Source organism: Scyliorhinus canicula, chromosome 5 (genome assembly GCF_902713615.1).
Source record: "Scyliorhinus canicula chromosome 5, sScyCan1.1, whole genome shotgun sequence".
NCBI lineage: Eukaryota > Metazoa > Chordata > Chondrichthyes > Carcharhiniformes > Scyliorhinidae > Scyliorhinus > Scyliorhinus canicula.
In genome coordinates this window covers 223,719,864-223,743,367 of record NC_052150.1, presented here as the reverse complement: position 1 = coordinate 223,743,367, position 23,504 = coordinate 223,719,864, and the positions used below count along the sequence as shown (strand labels likewise).

The window sequence follows — 23,504 nt, the reverse complement described above, 5'->3', positions numbered from 1 at the left end:
CAAGTGTCGGAGTGGTGGGATAGGTACAGAGTGGGGTTTGGCAAGATGGGACAACCTCTCTCTGTCGTTGGCGGGCCGGGTTTAAGGAAATGGACAAAGTGGTCTCCTTGTTCATTTGGGGTGGAAAGGTAGCCAGGGTCAGGAAGGTGGTCCTTCAGAGAGGGTGGTAGGTGGGGAGGGCTGTGCTTATTATACTACGGCGGCGAATTTGGAGAAGGTTAGGGGTTGGGTCATGGGCAGGGGGGGGGGGGGGGGGGGGAGTCCCGGTGGCTCAGAATGGAGGGAGGTCTGGATAAGGGTTGGGGGACCTGGCAATTGCACCACTCCGATGGTACCGGGCAAGTACTCTGGGAGTCCGGTGGTGGTGGCAGCAACGCTGAAGATTTGGAGGCAGCTGAGGCAGCACATTAAGTTATGGGCTGGGCCAAGGGTGATGCTGATCAGGGGAAATCATAGAGTCAAGCCGGGAAGGTTGGATGAGAGATTTCGGAGATGGGGGGGAGACGGGGATCAGGGTATCTAAAGACCTGTTCTACGAGTTTGGAGGAGTTGGGGGTGAAGTACGGACTGGTGCAAGGGGAAGGGTTCAGGTACCTGCAGCTCCGAGACTTTGCAAGGAAAGAGTTTCCAATCTTTCCAATAGCGCTGGCCCCCTTGTTGTTGGAAGAGGCCTTTCCGCCAGAGGGATTGGATGAGGGGGTAGTGTTGGTGATTTAGTAGAAGGACAGGGTGTCCATGGAAGGGATTAGTGCCAAATGGGAAGAAGAATTGGGAGAGGTAATGGAAGAAGATTTGTGGAGTGAGATGCTACAAAGGGTAAACGCCTCAACCTCATGCCCGAGGTTGGGGCTGATACAGCTGAAGGTCGCGTACAGGGCCTACCTCATGAGGGCGAGGATGAGCTGACTTTTTGAGGGGGTGGAGGATGTCTGTGGGGGGGGGGGGGGGCGGTGCGGGAGGGAACCCGCAAACCATGTGCATGTGTTTTGGACCTGCCCAAAGCTGGAGAGGTATTGGAGGGAGGTCTTTAGCATCATCTCGGGGGTACGACATGTGGACTGGGAACCGGGTCCCTTACAGGCCATTTTCGGGGTGTCAGACCAGCCCAAGCTGCAGGCGGGTGCGGGTCAGAGCCTTCGCCTCACTGGGGAGGAGGCAGTTGGGTTTTATTTTTGGATGTATGAGTGGATGTATCAGACTATATATTGAGGGGGGTGTTTTTTGGGTTCGTTATTTTGTTTGTTTTTCTTCTGTTGTTTGCCTCCTCCCCATGGCCGCGCCCATTGTTTGACACTCTGAGGAGCCTCTAGGATTCAGTGGGTGTAAATACTCTGTTGCTTTGACCCTGAAAAAGATGTACCTCTCATTGTGGAACTGACTCTGAATCTATCATTACAGCACAGAGGGAAGCCATTCAGACCCCAGAGTCCACACCAGCTTTCAGCAGAGTAAATCCAGTCAATCCCACTCCCCCGCTATAATCTCTTCAGTTTTATTTCCCTCAACTGCCCATCAATTTTCTTTTTAAACCGTTCATCGTTTCTGCTGCCAAATCGTTCGAAGGCAGCGAGTTTCAGATCATTATCGCTCACTGCCAACAAGAAAGGTTTCTCCTCACATGCTCCCAGTATCCTGTGTTTAAAGCCTTAAATCTGTGTCCTCTGGTCCTTGCACAACTAGTTAATGGGAACAGTGTTCCTTTGACTATCTTACATAAATCCGTCATAATCTTGTACACTTTTATCAAATCTCCCTTCGATCTCGTTCACTCTCAGGAGAACATCCCAGCTTCACCAGTGATGTGCCATCAATTAACACAAGACAAGTAGTGAACAAAACTGAGGCTTTAATAAGCGAAACAGGAAGCCTCCTGGCCACTGATCCTGAACTGGGGCAGGGCCGGAGGTCAGCCACCTTTATACCCAGCCCGAGGGGAGGAGCCACAGGCGGAGCCATCAGGCAGTGGTTTACCACAACACATGTAGTACAGTAACAGTTTACCACAATACATATAATACACTAACAGTGGTTTATCACAACCAGCCTAACCTCGCAGCTAAAATCCCTCATTGTTAGATCCGTTCTGGTAACTCCCTCCATGTCCTTGACTGACCCTCCCCCCCCCCCCCCCCACCACCTGTCAAACCCCCCCCCCCCTCATTGTGCCCGAGTCTCTCGGTTCTGCCCATGTCAGTAGCTGTGAGCAGATGAGCAAAGTCCAGTTCCCCACATTCAGACCCAGTTCAATCCTAAACCTCTGCGAAGGCCAGGGGTGCGATATTCCGGCTCCTCCCACCAGCAGGGGGCTGTATTCCCCGATCCCTGACACCGAAATCGCGTTCAGCGAGAGGGGAGTGGGGGGGGGAGGGGGGGCGCGGAGAAGCCGCGATGAGGCCAAAATTGGGGGCGGCGCCGCTTTCGTGATGCTCCGCCCCCTGAAAAGTGGCGTACTCTCGGAGTGCGCCTGAGGCCCGCCCCACAATGCTCCGCCCCTTACCGGCCGAGTTCCGGATGGCGTGGGATGGCGTAGTCTCGCAAATGGAGAATTCAGCCCGGGGTCCTACAGCCTCGCAATGGGTTCCCCGTCAACGGGGAGGCGTGAACCACACCGAGATCTCGGCCACAGACTTCAGCAAGGCCAGAGAGTCCCAGCAGCAGGCTCGTCACATCCACTGCAGAAAAACCTGCCAGGGGTCAGTGCCAGATAATCCTGGCCAAAGAGTGTGTGTGTGTGTGTGTGTGTGTGTGGGGTGTCATGTGTCGTCCGTGTGTTTTGAGGTCTGAGGTATTAATAATTATTAAAGTACCTGTCCTGCTGTATTTGTATGGGTGTGAGGGCGAGGTACGGGTGTAAGCTCCAGCTCTAAGGTGTAAGGTGTGGGCGTGACGGTGATCAAGAGAGCTTTCTTCGGTTTGTATATTGTGTTCTTGTGGCCATTTCCGGATTTTGATGGACCAGACAGCAGACCATCCAAAACAGACAAACATATCAGAGTCAAACTTCTCGTTAAATCACATTTCCTGTACAATACCCACAGTCCAAAGATGTGCAGATTAGGTGGATTGGCCATGATAAATCGACCCTTTGTGTCCAAAGGTTAGGTGGGCTTACGGGGATAGGGCTTAAGTAGAGTGCTCTTTCCAAGGGCTGGTGTAGATTCGATGGGCCGAATGGTCTCCTTCTGCACTGTAAATTCTATGATTCTCTAAATGGGAGGCGATCGAGGGAGTGCGAGGGAAGAGATGTGGTTCGGAGGGTAGAATTCAGGGCGGGGAGGGAAGGAGGGTGACAGAGACAGGAAGAGAAGAGCGGAAGGGGCCAGAGAAAGCGGGTGGAGGGAGGTGGGAAGGTGCGGTCAGGGGAGAGTAGGGCAGGGGGAAGTGGAGGAGAGGGGGGAGAGGGAGAGGAGGAGGAAGACAGAATGGGGAGGAGACTGAGAGAGGAGGGACACAGAGGGGCAGAGAAGGTGAAGCGTAGAGGGGAAAGGTGAATATGGGGGAGCAGAGGGTAGGGGAGGGAGGAGGGAAGGGGAGTGAGAGGAGAGGGATGGGATTGATTTACAGACTCCCCAGGTAGGGGAAGGAGGCCAACCACCTGAGGATCAGGGCCAGTTGAGTTAAGTCCTCCCAGTGAGAGTTACACTGGGACTGAGATGCTGAGCTATTTTTTTAACTTTTCCAATTAAGGGGCAATTTAGCTTGTCCAATCCACCTACCCTGCACATCTTTGGGTTGTGGGGGCGAAACCCGCGCAAACTCGGGGAGAATGTGCAAACTCCACACGGACAGTGACCCGGGGCCGGGATTGAACCTGGGTCCTCGGCGCCGTGAGGCAACAGTGTGGGTTCCGCTGGTAGATGCCGAGTTATGCTGACCATTGTAAATGCTTGTAGATAAATCTATCTTGCATTTGCTGTCATCCCCGCCTGCGTCATTTTCAAGGATTAGATCCCACTTCTACACGAATATCGTCTACCCCGTCTGATCCACAGCTGACTTCAGTGTCACACCGGCTGACTCATCAACGTCCCTCTCAATTAACTGCACTTGATCAAACCTCAGTCTGTCCTGGCCCAAAATCTCAGCAAAACAGGAATAAATGTGGAATTCTCCAGCGATGCCTATACCCAGAGAATGAACAAAATGGACTGGGAAATGAGACGCCTGTGTGCGTCCAGGAATATATTCCCACATTCTCTCCTTCTCACATTATTATTCTCACACCCTTCCCTTGCTATCTATCAGTCTGCCTTTTACACTTTCTGCTTCGTTCCAGTACCTTCTTCTCTGCTTCCCACTTAAATGTTCTCTCTCTCTCTCTCTCCCCTCCCTCTTTTTATTTCCTCTTTGATCATTCATTTCCTCCCCGGTAAATTGCCCTGACCGCCTCGGTGTTGGGGGTCCCAGCGTCGATGTGGCCCTCTCCGGGTGAGTGACGGGATGTTACATCAAAGGCAAAAGCAAGGACGTACATTTATACAGCGCCGATCACCACCTCGCAATATCCCCCGTGCTCCCCACAGCCAGCTTTGTGCCCTGCAAGATCTCACCAGCAGCAATGTGATAAGTGATAAACGACCCAGACAATCTGCAGACTGAAGGGTAAATATTGGCCAGGAGATAACTCTCCCTGCTCCTCTTCGAGTAGCAGCACGGGATCTTTTACACCCACAGGGCCTGGGTTTACAGTCACATCCGAATTGCAGCAAGCCGGACAGTGCGGCACTCCCTCACTACTGCACCGAGCATGTCGGCCTGGATTCTGTGCACAGTCCCAACAGGAGCAAAGTTCATCCAGATCGTTCCGTCACCTGCCTTCCCCCTTTCAGCAGTGGATTTCGTACTTGACCTCCTGCTGGAACACCACGCTGCGATTCTCGAAAACCCCCCCGCCGTCAAGGCCGTGTGACCGCTCGGCCTCTGCCATGGCCTCAGCTGTCTGGGTGGCCTGGTCCTGAAGAGGCCCCACCTGGAGCAGTTTGCCAAGCTCGGCCGTGTCTTTGTAGGTGCAGAAGTCTCTCTTGCTCCTGTCGATGACGAACATCTCGTGGCCGGCGGCGTCTCGGTATTCCTCCAGCTGGGCGAAGGTGGTGGGCCCGTCAGAGTAGTCGTTGAGGTACAGGCCGCTCCCCTCCATTTCCGCCCTCTCCTCCTGCTCTGCCTTCCTCTGTTTGCTTCGTTTGCGACAGATCACCACCACCAGGAGGAGGGCGACGAGGGTCAGCAGCGAGATGCCGGCGGCGATGCCAGTCTGGGTGGCAGTGCCCAGGGCCGTGAAGTCCATGCTGTCCACACTCTCGTACAGCGGCTCGTGACTCAGACCAGGGGCCGGCCTCAGAGGGAGGAGGGGCTGGCCCCGGCTTGACAGGTTGACCGAAAGGTCAAAGGTTGCGGTGGCCCTCCCACCGGGGTTACTGGCCTCACACTCGTACCTGCCGGCGTGGGAAGCCGTCACATTGCGCAGGGTCAGTGTCCCACCATCACCGGGAGGGACCAGGCTGCTCCGTGGTTGACCCTCACCGCCCGGCCTCTCGAAAGCCCCGGGGCCTGGAGGGCCCGAGGACCTGGTTGCCGACTGGAGGCGGCCCAGCACCATCCTGGTGTCACTCACCTTCCTCCAGCCCACCACCGGCTGTGGGTAGCCGGAGGCTCGGCAGGTCACGCGCAGGTCGTCTCCCAGGCGACTCACCACATCACTGCGGTCAAGTTGCATCGCTGGAGGGATGCAGACCAGACTGTTTCCGGGGATGTCCAGCAAGCTCTGGCCAAACAAGCGTGGAGGCTCAGCACAGAGAATCCTCTTGCCCAGCAACAGCCTGTGGCCTTCCTGAATGATCCAGTTTCTCAGCCAGTGCAGTACGCAGTCACATCTCCACAGATTCCCTAGAGAGAAATGGAAACGGTCAAACTCTTCATCACCCCACAACTGGTGTTCTGTAATCATCTAAAACACCTCAATTCAATCATCCCTTAATCAGCCCTACTCCGGGGAATATAACACTCTCCAACCTCTCCTCATAATCTAGGAATGGGCAATAAATTCCGGCCTACCCAGCCACGCCCACATCCTGACAAAGAATCAATTCAACAAAAAACTGACAAACATTATAGTGCTGATATCACTCTGGCGAATAGGTGCTACATCCTCTCCAAGGTCAATAAATCACTCCTGATGTCCTATCCCAGAGCTGACTACATTAATCCAAGTGCATATCGACCTCTATACCAGACAATCCGAACAAACCCTCCTCGAACATACTGACTTCTCCCCGACCTCACCCCGAACCCTAGTGACCACTCCCCGAACCCTAGTGACCACTCCCCGAACCCGATCGACCCCTCCCCAAACCCTAGCGACCTCTCCCCAAACCCGAGTGACCCCCCTCCCCGAACCCTAACGACCCCTCCCGTAACCCTAGCGACCCTCCCCTAACCCTTGTGGCCCCTCCCCTAACCCTTGTGGTCCCTCCCCTAAGACTAGCGGCCCCGCCCCTAACCCTAGCAGCCACTCCCTGAACCATAGCGACCCCTCTCCAAACCCTAGCGACCCCTCCCTTAACCCTAGAGGCCGCTCCCAAACCCTATTATCCCACCACCGAACCCTAGCGACCGCTCGCCCAACACTCAAAAGCCCTTCTCAAACCCTCCTAGAAACTTCCCCTCCCCCCCCAAACCAAACCCTATCCCTGAGCCCTGAACCCCAGCAGTCCCACCCTGAACTCTCACAACCGCTCCCCTGACTTCCAGCACACATCCCTGGAACTTGAGCAACCCCATATTAAACACTAGCAAGTCCACCCTGAACCCCAGTAACCTCTCCCCTGAAGCCTAGCGACCCCTCCCCTGAAACCCTCACAGTGTGTGGATATCACTGTAAATAACCCCCTGTCTCTCACACCATGTGGATATCACTGTAAATAACTCCCTGTCTCTCACACCATGTGGATATCACTGTAAATAACCCCCTGTCTCTCACACCATGTGGATATCCCTGTAAATAACCCCCTGTCTCTCACACCATGTGGATATCCCTGTAAATAACCCCCTGTCCCTCACAGTGTGTGGATATCACTGTAAATAACCCCCTGTCTCTCACACAATGTGGATATCACTGTAAATAACCCACTGTCTCTCACACCATGTGGATATCACTGTAAATAACCCCCTGTCTCTCACAGTGTGTGGATATCCCTGTAAATAACTCCCTGTCTCTCACACCGTGTGGATATCCCTGTAAATAACCCCCTGTCTCTCACACCATGTGGATATCACTGTAAATAACCCCCTGTCTCTCACACCATGTGGATATCACTGTAAATAACTCCCTGTCTCTCACACCATGTGGATATCACTGTAAATAACCCCCTGTCTCTCACAGTGTGTGGATATCCCTGTAAATAACTCCCTGTCTCTCACACCGTGTGGATATCCCTGTAAATAACCCCCTGTCTCTCACACCATGTGGATATCACTGTAAATAACCCCCTGTCTCTCACACCATGTGGATATCACTGTAAATAACTCCCTGTCTCTCACACCATGTGGATATCCCTGTAAATAACCCCCTGTCTCTCACAGTGTGTGGATATCACTGTAAATAACCCCCTGTCTCTCACACCATGTGGATATCACTGTAAATAACCCCCTGTCTCTCACACCATGTGGATATCACTGTAAATAACCCCCTGTCTCTCACACCATGAGGATATCCCTGTAAATAACCCCTGTCTCTCACACCATGTGGATATCACTGTAAATAACTCCCTGTCTCTCACACCGTGTGGATCTCACTGTAAATAACCCCCTGTCTCTCACACCATGTGGATATCCCTGTAAATAACCCCCTGTCTCTCACAGTGTGTGGATATCACTGTAAATAACTCCCTGTCTCACACACCGTGTGGATATCACTGTAAATAACCCCCTGTCTCTCACACCATGTGGATATCCCTGTAAATAACCCCCTGTCTCTCACAGTGTGTGGATATCCCTGTAAATAACCCCCTGTCTCTCACAGTGTGTGGATATCACTGTAAATAACCCCCTGTCTCTCACAGTGTGTGGATATCCCTGTAAATAACCCCCTGTCTCTCTCACCATGTGGATATCCCTGTAAATAACCCCCTGTCTCTCACAGTGTGTGGATATCACTGTAAATAACCCCCTGTCTCTCACACCATGTGGATATCCCTGTAAATAACCCCCTGTCTCTCACAGTGTGTGGATATCCCTGTAAATAACCCCCTGTCTCTCACAGTGTGTGGATATCACTGTAAATAACCCCCTGTCTCTCACAGTGTGTGGATATCCCTGTAAATAACCCCCTGTCTCTCTCACCATGTGGATATCCCTGTAAATAACCCCCTGTCTCTCACAGTGTGTGGATATCACTGTAAATAACCCCCTGTCTCTCACAGTGTGTGGATATCACTGTAAATAACCCCCTGTCTCTCACAGTGTGTGGATATCCCTGTAAATAACCCCCTGTCTCTCACACCATGTGGATATCCCTGTAAATAACCCCCTGTCTCTCACACCATGTGGATCTCACTGTAAATAACCCCCTGTCTCTCACAGTGTGTGGATATCACTGTAAATAACCCCCTGTCTCTCACAGTGTGTGGATATCTCTGTAAATAACCCTCTGTCTCTCACACCATGTGGATATCCCTGTAAATAACCCCCTGTCTCTCACCATGTGGATATCCTCGTAAATAACCCCCTGTCTCTCACACCATGTGGATCTCACTGTAAATAACCCCCTGTCTCTCACGGTGTGTGGATATCACTGTAAATAACCCCCTGTCTCTCACAGTGTGTGGATATCTCTGTAAATAACCCTCTGTCTCTCACACCATGTGGATATCCCTGTAAATAACCCCGTGTCTCTCACACCATGTGGATATCCCTGTAAATAACCCCCTGTCTCTCACCATGTGGATATCACTGTAAATAACCCCCTGTCTCTCACACCATGTGGATATCCCTGTAAATAACCCCCTGTCTCTCACAGTGTGTGGATATCACTGTAAATAACCCCCTGTCTCTCACAGTGTGTGGATATCACTGTAAATAACCCCCTGTCTCTCACACCATGTGGATATCACTGTAAATAACCCCCTGTCTCTCACAGTGTGTGGATATCACTGTAAATAACCCCCCGTCTCTCACAGTGTGTGGATATCACTGTAAATAACCCCCTGTCTCTCACACCATGTGGATATCCCTGTAAATAACCCCCTGTCTCTCACAGTGTGTGGATATCACTGTAAATAACCCCCTGTCTCTCACACCATGTGGATATCACTGTAAATAACCCCCTGTCTCTCACAGTGTGTGGATATCCCTGTAAATAACCCCCTGTCTCTCACACCGTGTGGATATCCCTGTAAATAACCCCCTGTCTCTCACACCATGTGGATATCCCTGTAAATAACCCCCTGTCCCTCACAGTGTGTGGATATCACTGTAAATAACCCCCTGTCTCTCACACAATGTGGATATCACTGTAAATAACCCACTGTCTCTCACACCATGTGGATATCACTGTAAATAACCCCCTGTCTCTCACAGTGTGTGGATATCCCTGTAAATAACTCCCTGTCTCTCACACCGTGTGGATATCCCTGTAAATAACCCCCTGTCTCTCACACCATGTGGATATCACTGTAAATAACCCCCTGTCTCTCACACCATGTGGATATCACTGTAAATAACTCCCTGTCTCTCACACCATGTGGATATCACTGTAAATAACCCTCTGTCTCTCACACCATGTGGATATCACTGTAAATAACTCCCTGCCTCTCACACCGTGTGGATCTCACTGTAAATAACCCCCTGTCTCTCACACCATGTGGATATCCCTGTAAATAACCCCCTGTCTCTCACAGTGTGTGGATATCACTGTAAATAACTCCCTGTCTCACACACCGTGTGGATATCACTGTAAATAACCCCCTGTCTCTCACACCATGTGGATATCCCTGTAAATAACCCCCTGTCTCTCACAGTGTGTGGATATCACTGTAAATAACCCCCTGTCTCTCACAGTGTGTGGATATCCCTGTAAATAACCCCCTGTCTCTCACACCATGTGGATATCACTGTAAATAACCCCCTGTCTCTCACAGTGTGTGGATATCCCTGTAAATAACCCCCTGTCTCTCTCACCATGTGGATATCCCTGTAAATAACCCCCTGTCTCTCACAGTGTGTGGATATCACTGTAAATAACCCCCTGTCTCTCACAGTGTGTGGATATCACTGTAAATAACCCCCTGTCTCTCACAGTGTGTGGATATCCCTGTAAATAACCCCCTGTCTCTCACACCATGTGGATATCCCTGTAAATAACCCCCTGTCTCTCACACCATGTGGATATCACTGTAAATAACCCCTGTCTCTCACAGTGTGTGGATATCACTGTAAATAACCCCCTGTCTCTCACAGTGTGTGGATATCTCTGTAAATAACCCTCTGTCTCTCACACCATGTGGATATCCCTGTAAATAACCCCCTGTCTCTCACCATGTGGATATCCTCGTAAATAACCCCCTGTCTCTCACACCATGTGGATCTCACTGTAAATAACCCCCTGTCTCTCACGGTGTGTGGATATCACTGTAAATAACCCCCTGTCTCTCACAGTGTGTGGATATCTCTGTAAATAACCCTCTGTCTCTCACACCATGTGGATATCCCTGTAAATAACCCCGTGTCTCTCACACCATGTGGATATCCCTGTAAATAACCCCCTGTCTCTCACCATGTGGATATCACTGTAAATAACCCCCTGTCTCTCACACCATGTGGATATCCCTGTAAATAACCCCTGTCTCTCACAGTGTGTGGATATCACTGTAAATAACCCCCTGTCTCTCACAGTGTGTGGATATCACTGTAAATAACCCCCTGTCTCTCACACCATGTGGATATCACTGTAAATAACCCCCTGTCTCTCACAGTGTGTGGATATCACTGTAAATAACCCCCCGTCTCTCACAGTGTGTGGATATCACTGTAAATAACCCCCTGTCTCTCACACCATGTGGATATCCCTGTAAATAACCCCCTGTCTCTCACAGTGTGTGGATATCACTGTAAATAACCCCCTGTCTCTCACACCATGTGGATATCACTGTAAATAACCCCCTGTCTCTCACAGTGTGTGGATATCACTGTAAATAACCCCCTGTCTCTCACAGTGTGTGGATATCATTGTAAATAACCCCCTGTCTCTCACAGTGTGTGGATATCCCTGTAAATAACCCCCTGTCTCTCACACCATGTGGATATCCCTGTAAATAACCCCCTGTCTCTCACAGTGTATGGATATCACTGTAAATAACCCCCTGTCTCTCACACCATGTGGATATCCCTGTAAATAACCCCCTGTCTCTCACAGTGTGTGGATATCACTGTAAATAACCCCCTGTCTCTCACACCATGTGGATATCACTGTAAATAACCCCCTGTCTCTCACACCATGTGGATATCACTGTAAATAACCTCCTGTCTCACACACCGTGTGGATATCCCTGTAAATAGCCCCCTGTCTCTCACACCATGTGGATATCACTGTAAATAACCCCCTGTCTCTCACAGTGTGTGGATATCACTGTAAATAACTCCCTGTCTCTCACAGTGTGTGGATATCACTGTAAATAACCCCCTGTCTCTCACAGTGTGTGGATATCACTGTAAATAACCCCCCGTCTCTCACACCATGTGGATATCCCTGTAAATAACCCCCTGTCTCTCACAGTGTGTGGATATTACTGTAAATAACCCCTTGTCTCCCGCAGTGTGTGGATATCACTGTAAATAACCCCCTGTCTCTCACAGTGTGTGGATATCCCTGTAAATAACTCCCTGTCTCTCACACCGTGTGGATATCCCTGTAAATAACCCCCTGTCTCTCACACCATGTGGATATCACTGTAAATAACCCCCTGTCTCTCACAGTGTGTGGATATCACTGTAAATAACCCCCTGTCTCTCACAGTGTGTGGATATCATTGTAAATAACCCCCTGTCTCTCACAGTGTGTGGATATCCCTGTAAATAACCCCCTGTCTCTCACACCATGTGGATATCCCTGTAAATAACCCCCTGTCTCTCACAGTGTATGGATATCACTGTAAATAACCCCCTGTCTCTCACACCATGTGGATATCCCTGTAAATAACCCCCTGTCTCTCACAGTGTGTGGATATCACTGTAAATAACCCCCTGTCTCTCACACCATGTGGATATCACTGTAAATAACCCCCTGTCTCTCACACCATGTGGATATCACTGTAAATAACCTCCTGTCTCACACACCGTGTGGATATCCCTGTAAATAGCCCCCTGTCTCTCACACCATGTGGATATCACTGTAAATAACCCCCTGTCTCTCACAGTGTGTGGATATCACTGTAAATAACTCCCTGTCTCTCACAGTGTGTGGATATCACTGTAAATAACCCCCTGTCTCTCACAGTGTGTGGATATCACTGTAAATAACCCCCCGTCTCTCACACCATGTGGATATCCCTGTAAATAACCCCCTGTCTCTCACAGTGTGTGGATATTACTGTAAATAACCCCTTGTCTCCCGCAGTGTGTGGATATCACTGTAAATAACCCCCTGTCTCTCACACCGTGTGGATATCACTGTAAATAACCCCCTGTCTCTCACACCATGTGGATATCACTGTAAATAACTCCCTGTCTCTCACAGTGTGTGGATATCCCTGTAAATAACCCCCTGTCTCTCACAGTGTGTGGATATCACTGTAAATAACCCCCTGTCTCTCTCACCATGTGGATATCCCTGTAAATAACCCCCTGTCTCTCACAGTGTGTGGATATCCCTGTAAATAACCCCCTGTCTCTCACAGTGTGTGGATATCACTGTAAATAACCCCCTGTCTCTCACAGTGTGTGGATTTCACTGTAAATAACTCCCTGTCTCTCACAGTGTGTGGATATCCCTGTAAATAACCCCCTGTCTCTCACAGTGTGTGGATATCACTGTAAATAACCCCCTGCCTCTCACAGTGTGTGGATATCCCTGGAAATAACCCCCTGTCTCTCACACCGTGTGGATATCCCTGTAAATAACCCCCTGTCTCTCACACCATGTGGATATCCCTGTAAATAACCCCCTGTCTCTCACACCATGTGGATCTCACTGTAAATAACCCCCTGTCTCTCACAGTGTGTGGATATCACTGTAAATAACCCCCTGTCTCTCACACCGTGTGGATATCACTGTAAATAACCCCCTGTCTCTCACACCATGTGGATATCACTGTAAATAACCCCCTGTCTCTCACACCATGTGGATATCACTGTAAATAACCCCCTGTCTCTCACACCATGTGGATATCACTGTAAATAACCCCCTGTCTCTCACACCATGTGGATATCACTGTAAATAACCCCCTGTCTCTCACACCGTGTGGATATCCCTGTAAATAACCCCTGTCTCTCACACCATGTGGATATCCCTGTAAATAACCCCCTGTCTCTCACACCATGTGGATCTCACTGTAAATAACCCCCTGTCTCTCACAGTGTGTGGATATCACTGTAAATAACCCCCTGTCTCTCACACCATGTGGATCTCACTGTAAATAACCCCCTGTCTCTCACAGTGTGTGGATATCCCTGTAAATAACCCTCTGTCTCTCACACCATGTGGATATCCCTGTAAATAACCCCCTGTCTCTCACAGTGTGTGGATATCACTGTAAATAACCCCCTGTCTCTCACACCATGTGGATATCCCTGTAAATAACTCCCTGTCTCTCACCATGTGGATATCACTGTAAATAACCCCCTGTCTCTCACACCATGTGGATATCCCTGCAAATAACCCCCTGTCTCTCACAGTGTGTGGATATCACTGTAAATAACCCCCTGTCTCTCACACCATGTGGATATCACTGTAAATAACCCCCTGTCTCTCACAGTGTGTGGATATCACTGTAAATAACCCCCTGTCTCTCACAGTGTGTGGATATCACTGTAAATAACCCCCTGTCTCTCACAGTGTGTGGATATCCTTGTAAATAACCCCCTGTCTCTCACAGTGTGTGGATATGACTGTAAATAACCCCCTGTCTCTCACACCATGTGGATATCACTGTAAATAACCCCCTGTCTCTCACAGTGTGTGGATATCCCTGTAAATAACCCCCTGCCTCTCACAGTGTGTGGATATCACTGTAAATAACCCCCTGTCTCTCACCCCATGTGGATATCCCTGTAAATAACCCCCTGTCTCTCACACGGTGCTGTGTTGAAAGCCCAGACAGTCAGGCTGTTTTCTCACCGGTCAGTCGGATCTCCTGCAGGCTGCTGAGTGGCTGGATTGTTGCCTGGTGCAGAGTCTGGAGGCTGTTGCTGCTCAGGTCCAGCAGTGCCAGTGATGAGAGCCCCAGGAAAGCTTGGTCAGCCAAAGACCTGAGATTGTTCTCCTGCAGATGGAGTTCCTGTAACCTCTGGAAGTGAAACAGAGCAATTGAGAAAAATAAACCTTCAGGCATTTCGAAGACCAACGTCCTCAATGCTCACTGCTACTTCTCATTTAATTCATTGTCCCTTTTTTGTTAAATATTTTTATTCTCTTCCTTTTTCACATTTTCTTCCAAATTTACACTCACTAATAAACAATAAACACATTGTGCCTTTTATTCTATGCAGTCTCCATAGAACCTGTGGCATCGTCCTCCATGGTCTGCTCATTGTCCCTGTCCAGTGCGAGGATGTCCCTCCTGTCCAGTAAAGGACGTTCCCCCTGTCCAGTGCGAGGATGTCCCTCCTGTCCAGTGCGAGGATGTCCCTCCTGTCCAGTAAAGGACGTTCCCCCTGTCCAGTGCGAGGATGTCCCTCCTGTCCAGTGCGAGGATGTCCCTCCTGTCCAGTGCGAGGATGTCCCTCCTGTCCAGTCAAGGACGTTCCCCCTGTCCAGTGCGAGGATGTCCCTCCTGTCCAGTGCGAGGATGTCCCTCCTGTCCAGTGCGAGGATGTTCCCCCTGTCCAGTGCGAGGATGTCCCTCCTGTCCAGTGCATGGACGTCCCTCCTGTCCAGTGCGAGGATGTTCCCCCTGTCCAGTGCGAGGATGTTCCCCCTGTCCAGTGCGAGGATGTCCCTCCTGTCCAGTGCGAGGATGTCCCTCCTGTCCAGTGCGAGGATGTCCCTCCTGTCCAGTCAAGGATGTCCCCCCTATCCAGTCAAGCACGTTTCCCCTGTCCAGTGCAAGGACGTTCCCCTGTCCAGTGCGAGGATGTCCCTCCTGTCCAGTGCGAGGATGTCCCTCCTGTCCAGTGCGAGGATGTCCCTCCTGTCCAGTGCGAGGATGTCCCTCCTGTCCAGTGCGAGGATGTCCCTCCTGTCCAGTGCAAGGACGTCCCTCCTGTCCAGTCAAGGACATTCCCCCTGTCCAGTGCGAGGATGTCCCTCCTGTCCAGTGCGAGGATGTCCCTCCTGTCCAGTGCGAGGATGTCCCTCCTGTCCAGTGCGAGGATGTCCCTCCTGTCCAGTCAAGGACGTTCCCCCTGTCCAGTGCGAGGATGTTCCTCCTGTCCAGAGCAAGGACGTCCCCCCTGTCCAGTCAAGGACGTTCCCCCTGTCCAGTCAAGGACGTCCCCCCTGTCCAGTGCGAGAACATTCCCCCTGTCCAGTGCCAGCTCACCCTTCAGTTTCAGTTTAGTATCCGCTCTCATGGAGCGGCACGGTGGCACAGTGGTTAGCACTGGTGCTTCACAGCTCCAGGGAACTGGGTTGAATTCCAACCTTGGGTCGTTGTCTGTGCAGAGTCTGCACTTTCTCCCCGTGTCTGCGTGGGTTTCCTCCGGGTGCTCTGGTTTCCTCCCACAGTCCAAAGATGTGCAGGTTAGGTGGATTGGCCATGCTAAATTTGCACCCTTCGTGTCCAAAAGGTTAGATAGGGTTACTGGGTTACAGAGATGGGGTAGAAGTGTCAGCTTAATGGGGTGCTCTTTCAAGGGGCCGATGCAGACTCAATGGGCCGAATGGCCTCCTACTGCACTGTAATTTCTATGATTCTATGACTCTCCCCCCATTCAGTTTCCATTTCAACCTTTTTGCAGTTCACACCTCTCCTCAGTGTCCACACTCTCGCTCAGTTTCAACTCTCCCCTCAGTGCTCATCCCCCCCCCCCCCCCCCATGCCCACCCTCCCCCATGCCGACTCTTCCCTGATTATCTACTCTTCCTTTTTGCTCAGTCTATCCCCCAATTCCAATTCCCCCTCAGTGACCACCCACCCCCCTTTTCCCCGTGCGCACTCACTCTACCTGAAGTCCATGAAATGTGAAGTCCAGCAGCCGGCTAATCTGGTTTCCCGCCAAGTACAAGACCCTCAGGTGATCCAATCCTTCGAACATGCTGCGATTGAGCTGCTGGATACGATTGCCGTTCAGTGCCAACTCTACCAGTGAGTGCTGCCTGGACAGGGCGCCAGGTTCAATGGTGCTGAGGCTGTTGTTTTGAATGTAGAGGTTCTGGAGTTTAGAGAGATGGGAAAAGTCCTGCTGGCTGACATGAGCGATGTCATTGTCTTGCAAGAATAAGGTCTAAGAGAATGGACCAAATCCAAGTTAGTTCATTGAGGCAGAATGAGAGAGAGAGAATAAGAGAGTCAGACAGAGAGAGCGAGAAACAGAGAGAGAATGAGAGACACAGAGGGCGAACAAGAGATACAGAGAGAGAAGAGAAAGACAGAGGGAGAACGAGAGAAACAGAGAGAGAGAGAGAGAGAGAGCAAAAGATACAGAGAGAACACAAGAGACAGACAGAATGAGGAGACAGAGATACAGAGAGAGAGAGAGCAGAGATCCAGAGAGAGCAGAGAGAGAGAGAGAGAGAGAGCAAAAGATACAGAGAGAGCACAAGAGACAGACAGAATGAGGAGACAGAGATACAGAGAGAGAGAGAGAGAGAGCGCAGAGATACAGAGTGAGAGAGCAAAAGATACAGAGAGAACACAAGAGACAGACAGAATGAGGAGACAGAGATACAGAGAGAGAGAGAGCAGAGATCCAGAGAGAGAGCAGAGATCCAGAGAGAGAGAGAGAGAGAGCAAAAGAGATACAGAGAGAGCACAAGAGACAGACAGAATGAGGAGACAGAGATACAGAGAGAGAGAGAGAGAGCGCAGAGATACAGAGAGAGAGAGAGCAAAAGATACAGAGAGAACACAAGAGACAGACAGAATGAGGAGACAGAGACACAGAGAGAGAGAGAGAGAGCAAGAGATACAGAGAGAGAGAGAACAAGAGACGGAGCGCGAGAGAGAAAGAAAAAGAGAGAACAGTCGGCACAATCAAACAAGAGGTCCCCACGAACAGGCTGAGAGGGACAGGAGAAGTAGTAACAGAGTGCTCAGTCCAAAACAGGCAGTGAGAGCATGGAGCTAGCGGAGAAATAGCACGAAAAACAGAGGGAGGGAGAATAAAGCAAGTAGTAAAACACAAAGGAAACAGAGAACTATTCCAGATCAGATGGGACATGGAAGCAGCAGGAAAGCAGTGAAAGCTGAGCAGGAAGCACAAACAAGACAAAACATTGTTTCAACAATAAACTGACTGGTGAATGTAATTTAGTAATTCACACTGTATTTACCAATACCATTGTAAGCGCAGTAGCGTTATCCGACCACTAAGGGGAGTAGCTCTGGGAATGCTCAGGAGTTTGTACAGAGCCCTTGGCTCCGCCCACGACTCCTCCCCCTAGACTGCTGTATAATACCCTTGTCCAGAGCCAGCCTGCAGTTCATCGAGAGTTCAACGGGTAACAGGCTGGCTCTGTAGTAAGTAGATTAAAACCACTGTACATAGCTTAAAGCACGTGTCTCGTGAATTGATGGTTCCATCACTGACACTCGGAATAATTTCTAGACTCGTCAATGAAAAACGTGTGAAAATGGAATATTTTCAACTTTTCTTCCCCGAGCAAGCTGAGGACGAACTCCCGTGGGTTCCCAGTCTCCCTGCTGAATCAGGAAGCACCATTCCAGGGATTTGAGCGGATTTGATGCACAGCCCTCAGCGGAGTGCTGCACTGTCAGAGGCACCACCCAGCAAAGGAGACAGGGAAACCAAAATCCTGTGCACCGTCTCGAGCAGATGTCGAGAAATCCTCCCAGACTGAAGAAAGTGAAGTTTTCCCCCAGTCACCTGGTCAATACTGATACACTGACCAATGGATTAATTGGATCATTGTGTGTGGCAGCTTACCGTGTGAAAATTCTCAGCTCTACTACCTTTATTACAACAGTGGTCTGAATTTCATGATCCCCCTTGGTGGGCTTTAGCTCGAGGGTGGGGAGAGTGTGAAATACTTTGAATGGGCTTCCCGCTGTGTATCAGCCCATCCCAACCTCACAGTCACCTTACATTGGGAATCCCGCTGTGTATCAGCCCATCCTTACCCCAACTGAGCTCCTTAATAGAATTTCTTAGAATCCCTACAGTGCAAACAAAGGCAGTTCGGCCCATTAAGTCTGCACCGACCCTCCGAAAGACCACCCCGCCCAGGCCCACTCCCCCATTCCACTCTTTTGGACACTACGGGCAATTTAACATGGAAAATCCACCTAACCTGCACATAAGTCAGGGCAGCACGGTAGCATGGTGGTTAGCATAAATGCTTCACAGTTCCAGGGTCCCAAGTTCGATTCCCGGCTGGGTCACTGTCTGTGCGGAGTCTGCACGTCCTCGCCGTGTGTGCGTGGGTTTCCTCCGGGTGCTCCGGTTTCCTCCCACAGTCCAAAGATGTGCGGGTTAGGTGGATTGGCCATGCTAAATTGCCCGTAGTGTCCTAATAAAGTAAGGTTAAGGGGGGGTTATTGGGTTACGGGTATAGGGTGGTTACGTGGGTTTGAGTAGGGTGATCATGGCTCGGCACAACATCGAGGGCCGAAGGGCCTGTTCTGTGTTGTACTGTTCTATGTTCTATGTTCTATCTTTGGACTGCGGGAGGAAACCGGAACACCCGGAGGAAACCCACGCAGACACAGGGAGAACGTGCAGACTCCGCACAGACAGTGACCCAAGCCGGGAATCGAACCTGGGACCCTGGCGCTGTGAGGCAGCAGTGCTAACCACTGTGCCACCCCGCTGCTCCTGTTTATTCTAATTGCTCCACAATTTCAGGTCTCCGCATTACAACAATTCCCAGAGCCTCTTTGCATTTTTGTTTTGGGAACGGGATTTCAACCTATCGTTACAGACTCAGTGGAAATCGAGTGTACACGAGTAAGTCAGTGGGTGAAGTTACCTGGGTGAAGGGAGGAATATTGGATGGTACGGTTGTCAGTCCGAGAGACCCACATTCCACTGTTGTGCTGTAACACCGACATCCTTCTAGACATCCCTGAGACCGAAGCACCTGGAGGCCGAGTATTATAACTGTGGCGATGAAATCCATCGAGTTGGAGTCGATAGCCTGCATGTAAATAAAGAACTGAGGATTTAATACACTAACACGGCCTGCCTTCACTAAATGGATCCTGCCAACAGTGAAGCTAAGGCCTCCAATGCATCTCCCTCTCGAGTGTCTCTCATGTTCACCCCCTGTGTGTTTTAGTATTTCACAGGGTGCCAACGTCATTGGCTAGACTAGAATTTATTCCCATCCCTATTTGCCGTTGAGGGGGGCGCGACACGGTGGCACAGTGGTTAGCACTGTTGCTTCACAGCTCCAGAGTCCCAAATTAACAGACTCTTATTTGAACAGAACACTTTAGCAACAGCAATTACTGCTTCAGAAAGATTTGATTGAAAAAAAAGAAGAAAGACTTCAATTTGTATAGGGGCGGCACGGTAGCATGGTGGATAGCATTGTGGCTTCACAGCTCCAGGATCCCAGGTTCAATTCCCGGCTTGGGTCACTGTCTGTGCGGAGTCTGCACGTTCTCCCCGTGTCTGCGTGGGTTTCCTCCGGGTGATCCGGTTTCCTCCCACAAGTCCCGAAAGATGTGCTTGTTAGATGAATTGGACATTCTGGATTCTCCCTCTGTGCACACGAACAGGCGCCGGAATGTGGCGACTAGGGGCTTTTCACAGTAACTTAATTGCAGTGTTAATGTAAGCCTACTTGTGACAATGATAAAGATTATTATTATAGACGGGGGTGGTGAGTTGCCTTCTTGAACCGCTGCAAACCATGCTGTACAGCCACAGAGCTGTCAGGGGGGGGGGAGGTGCAGAATTTTGACGCAGCAACATTGAAGGAACGGCCGTAATATTTCCAACTTGCAGGTGGCGGTGGCCCTGGCATCTAAAGCACGGGCACTGATGTAAAGATGATTGGGCGACCAGCCAAATATGGGGTTGGGAGGAGAGGTGCTTGACCCTGTAGGGCCCACTCTTGCTTCTCCCCTACCACCCCATCCTTCACCCTAGGATGATGGGTCGCTGCATGTACACCGCAGAGTCTGCCATTCCTCCAATCAAGGGACAGCCCTGCCAATACAGGCAAGAAGCCGCCAATGGTGATGTAACACAGACGGAGCAACAAGGGATTAAAGACGCCAGCTTCAAGGCTCGGACTGCAGGCCGCATCTTAAACTGAGACCTTTAGCAGCAATGTATTTGGGTCCTTCTAGAAGCAGAGGAGACCCCCTCCTCAGGTGATAGGTGGGGAATGGGGTGGGGGCGGCATACTGGCCCCCTACCATCGGTCAGGTCACGGCAGTCCCCTCTTCCCACGGCCAATTAGAAAGATACAACAACCGGGATTTCTAAATTGTCCACTAGACAGCCATTCCCCTTCCCGCGGAAGCATTCCTGAGTCACCAGGAGGGTTGGCAACACCACAGCAGCCCTTCGGGAGCAACAGTTAGAGCTGGGGGTGGGGGTAGGAGTGAGGATTTTCATCAATGTCTTTAAAGTGGAAGTAAAGGTCATCCCCAGAATATCTTTATTATTTCATGGAGGTCACTGGCAAAGCAATGTTGCCCATCCAGGGCGGAAGGGTCTGTTCCTGTGCTATATTAGAACATAGAACTGTACAGCACAGTACAGGCCCTTCGGCCCACGATGTTGTGCCGAACTAGTCTGAAACTAAGGTCAAATCAACCTACTCCCAATCATTCTAATGCACTCCATATACCTGTCCAATAACCGCTTGAAAGTTCCTAAAGTGTCCGACTCCACTACCATAGCTGGGAGTGCGCTCCACGCCCCAACCACTCTCTGAGTAAAGAACCTACCTCTGACATCCCTCCTATATCTTCCATCATGAACCTTATAGTTATGCCCCCTTGTGATAGCTACATCCACCCGAGGAAAAAGTCGCTGAACATCCACTCTATCTATCTCTCTCATCATCTTGTACACCTCAATTAAGTCACCCCACATCCTCCTTTGCTCCAATGAGAAAAGCCCTAGCTCCCTCAACCTTTCCTCATAAGACCTACCCTCCAATCCAGGCAGCATCCTGGTAAATCTCCTTTGCACCCTTTCCAATGCTTCCACATCCTTCCTGACCAGAACTGCACACAATGCTCCAATTGTGGTCTAACCAAAGTCTTGTACAGTTGCAGCATAACCTCACAGCTCTTAAACTCAATCCCCCTGTTAATAAATGCCAACACACTATAGGTTTTCTTCACGGCTCTATCCACTTGGGCGGCAACTTTCAGAGATCTATGGACATGAAGTCCGAGATCTCTCTGCTCCTCCACATTCTTCTTTGTATCACTAAATGCCCTTAAATTGAGGAGCTTGCTAGGCCATTTCAGAGGGTACACATAGAAAACAGAAGCAGGAGTAGGTGATTCAGTCTTTTGAGCCTGGTCCGCCATTCAATAGTTGATCCTCTATCTCAACGCCATACTCCTCTGCCTCCCAATACCTTTTGATGCCTTTAGTGCCCAGAAATCTATCGTTTCCCTTAAATATATTCAGTGATTTGACCTCCTCAGTCTTCCATGGTCGAGAATTCCGCAGGATTTTGAGTGAAGAGAGTTCCCCTCATCCCAATCCTAAATAGGCCACCCCGTACCCTGAGACGGCGACCTCTGGATCTGGACCCCCATCCGGAGGAAACAGCATTCCTGTACTCCGGCCTGGTCAGAATTTCAAACGTTCAACGGGATTCCCGCTCGTTCTTTACAATTCCAGTGAGTAGATGCCCAGTTGACCCGATCTCCCCTCATCCGCTAATCCTGCCGTCCCCAGGGAGGGAGCACTCTGGCGAACATCTACTGCACTCCCTCTGTGAGGAGTACGGGAGTGATTTTACACCTGGATTCGCCAGGAGCACAAATGGTGACGTGGGCTCAGATAGACATGAAAACGAGTCAGTCAAGGAGACTGCTGGAGGCATCAAGGTGAGCTTTGCTCGAGGGAGGCAGGGGGTGGGAGGCATGCAATGCCACCCCGTGCCTGGGGCCAATGCCAGGTTGGCAGTGCCATGGGTGAGTCCTCTCGGGAGCCCCAGAGGAAGGGGGGGTTGGGAATCCCCTTATATGTGCCGGGGGGGGGGGGGGGGGGGAGTTTGCATCAGAAAGGAATGTCTAACTGTAGCAATGCAAACATTCATTCCTTAAGTATTAACCATTGCCGATCCACCGTCTTGCCTTTTAATGAAGTTCCCCAATCATTCTTAGCCAATTCATGCTTCATGCCGACTCAATTTCCTTTCTTTGGATTCAGGACCCGGGGGGCAGGAATTTTCAGCCTCCCCGTGGCTTATTTTCGCGACGTTGGGATCTTCCGGTCCCACTTATGCCCACGGGGTTTTCCATATGTTGCAGCCTCTGCCACTGGGGAACACATTCAGGCACAGCGGGCTGGATTCTGCCGTCGCTGGCAGCACACTCACCCCGCAGATTTCCCAAAGGGATGGGGGCTCCCACAATGGGAATGACACTCACTATTAGGGAATTACATTACTGCGAAAGGAGTGCTGACAGGGTGGCGTAGATTACTGGACAGGACTCAATCAATGTAGATGGTGCCTGTATTAAAGCCCAGACACGATTCATACAGGAGCAGGCAGGACTAAACCAATCATTACTGTACACAACACCTTCAGTCTGAGGCAGCCTTTGCCATTCAACGTTCAATAAAAACCTTTTACCTGCTCCAATCAGTTATTCATCGAACCTGTTCAAACCGATAGCAGTTGCGATAAATGCTCCCACCCTTGTTGCTCCTCTAGAATCCTGAATTTTGTAACGTCTGTGAGTGCAGAGATCCCAAAGCTCGCCTGTACGTACAGCTCCTGCTCATTCTGACCTTCGAGATCTGGCTGCACTTTATTACTTCCTCACAGTGAGACGATGCCAAGTGGATGATGTGAGGCCTGTAATATTCTACTGAGGTCACACCTTTGTGTACCAATCTGTGGCCCACATATACAGGGAAATATATTATTGCACCTTCTCAATACATGTCCTTATTTAGAGTTAGTCCCAGCCATGGCCCTCACGGTGCAGGCCGACACTCACACACACACACACACTCGCGCAGCTCTC

At 50.5% G+C, this 23,504-nt stretch overlaps 1 protein-coding gene across 2 annotated transcripts in view; it reads right to left on the bottom strand.

The window, feature by feature from the left end:
- Positions 1–2,454: 2,454 nt before the first annotated feature.
- The window catches only part of lrrc24 (leucine rich repeat containing 24), a 76,283-nt gene continuing 55,233 nt past the window's right edge, over positions 2,455–23,504 (bottom strand). For both annotated transcript variants that reach the window (XM_038798614.1, XM_038798613.1), the window contains exons 2-5: positions 19,298–19,465; positions 16,315–16,593; positions 14,327–14,495; positions 2,455–5,883 (exon numbers count right to left, since the gene is read on the bottom strand). In XM_038798614.1, coding sequence (XP_038654542.1) covers positions 4,826–5,883; positions 14,327–14,495; positions 16,315–16,593; positions 19,298–19,447 — 1,656 coding nt within the window. In that variant the 5' untranslated portion in view covers positions 19,448–19,465 and the 3' untranslated portion in view covers positions 2,455–4,825. The remainder of the gene's footprint in view (positions 5,884–14,326; positions 14,496–16,314; positions 16,594–19,297; positions 19,466–23,504) is intronic.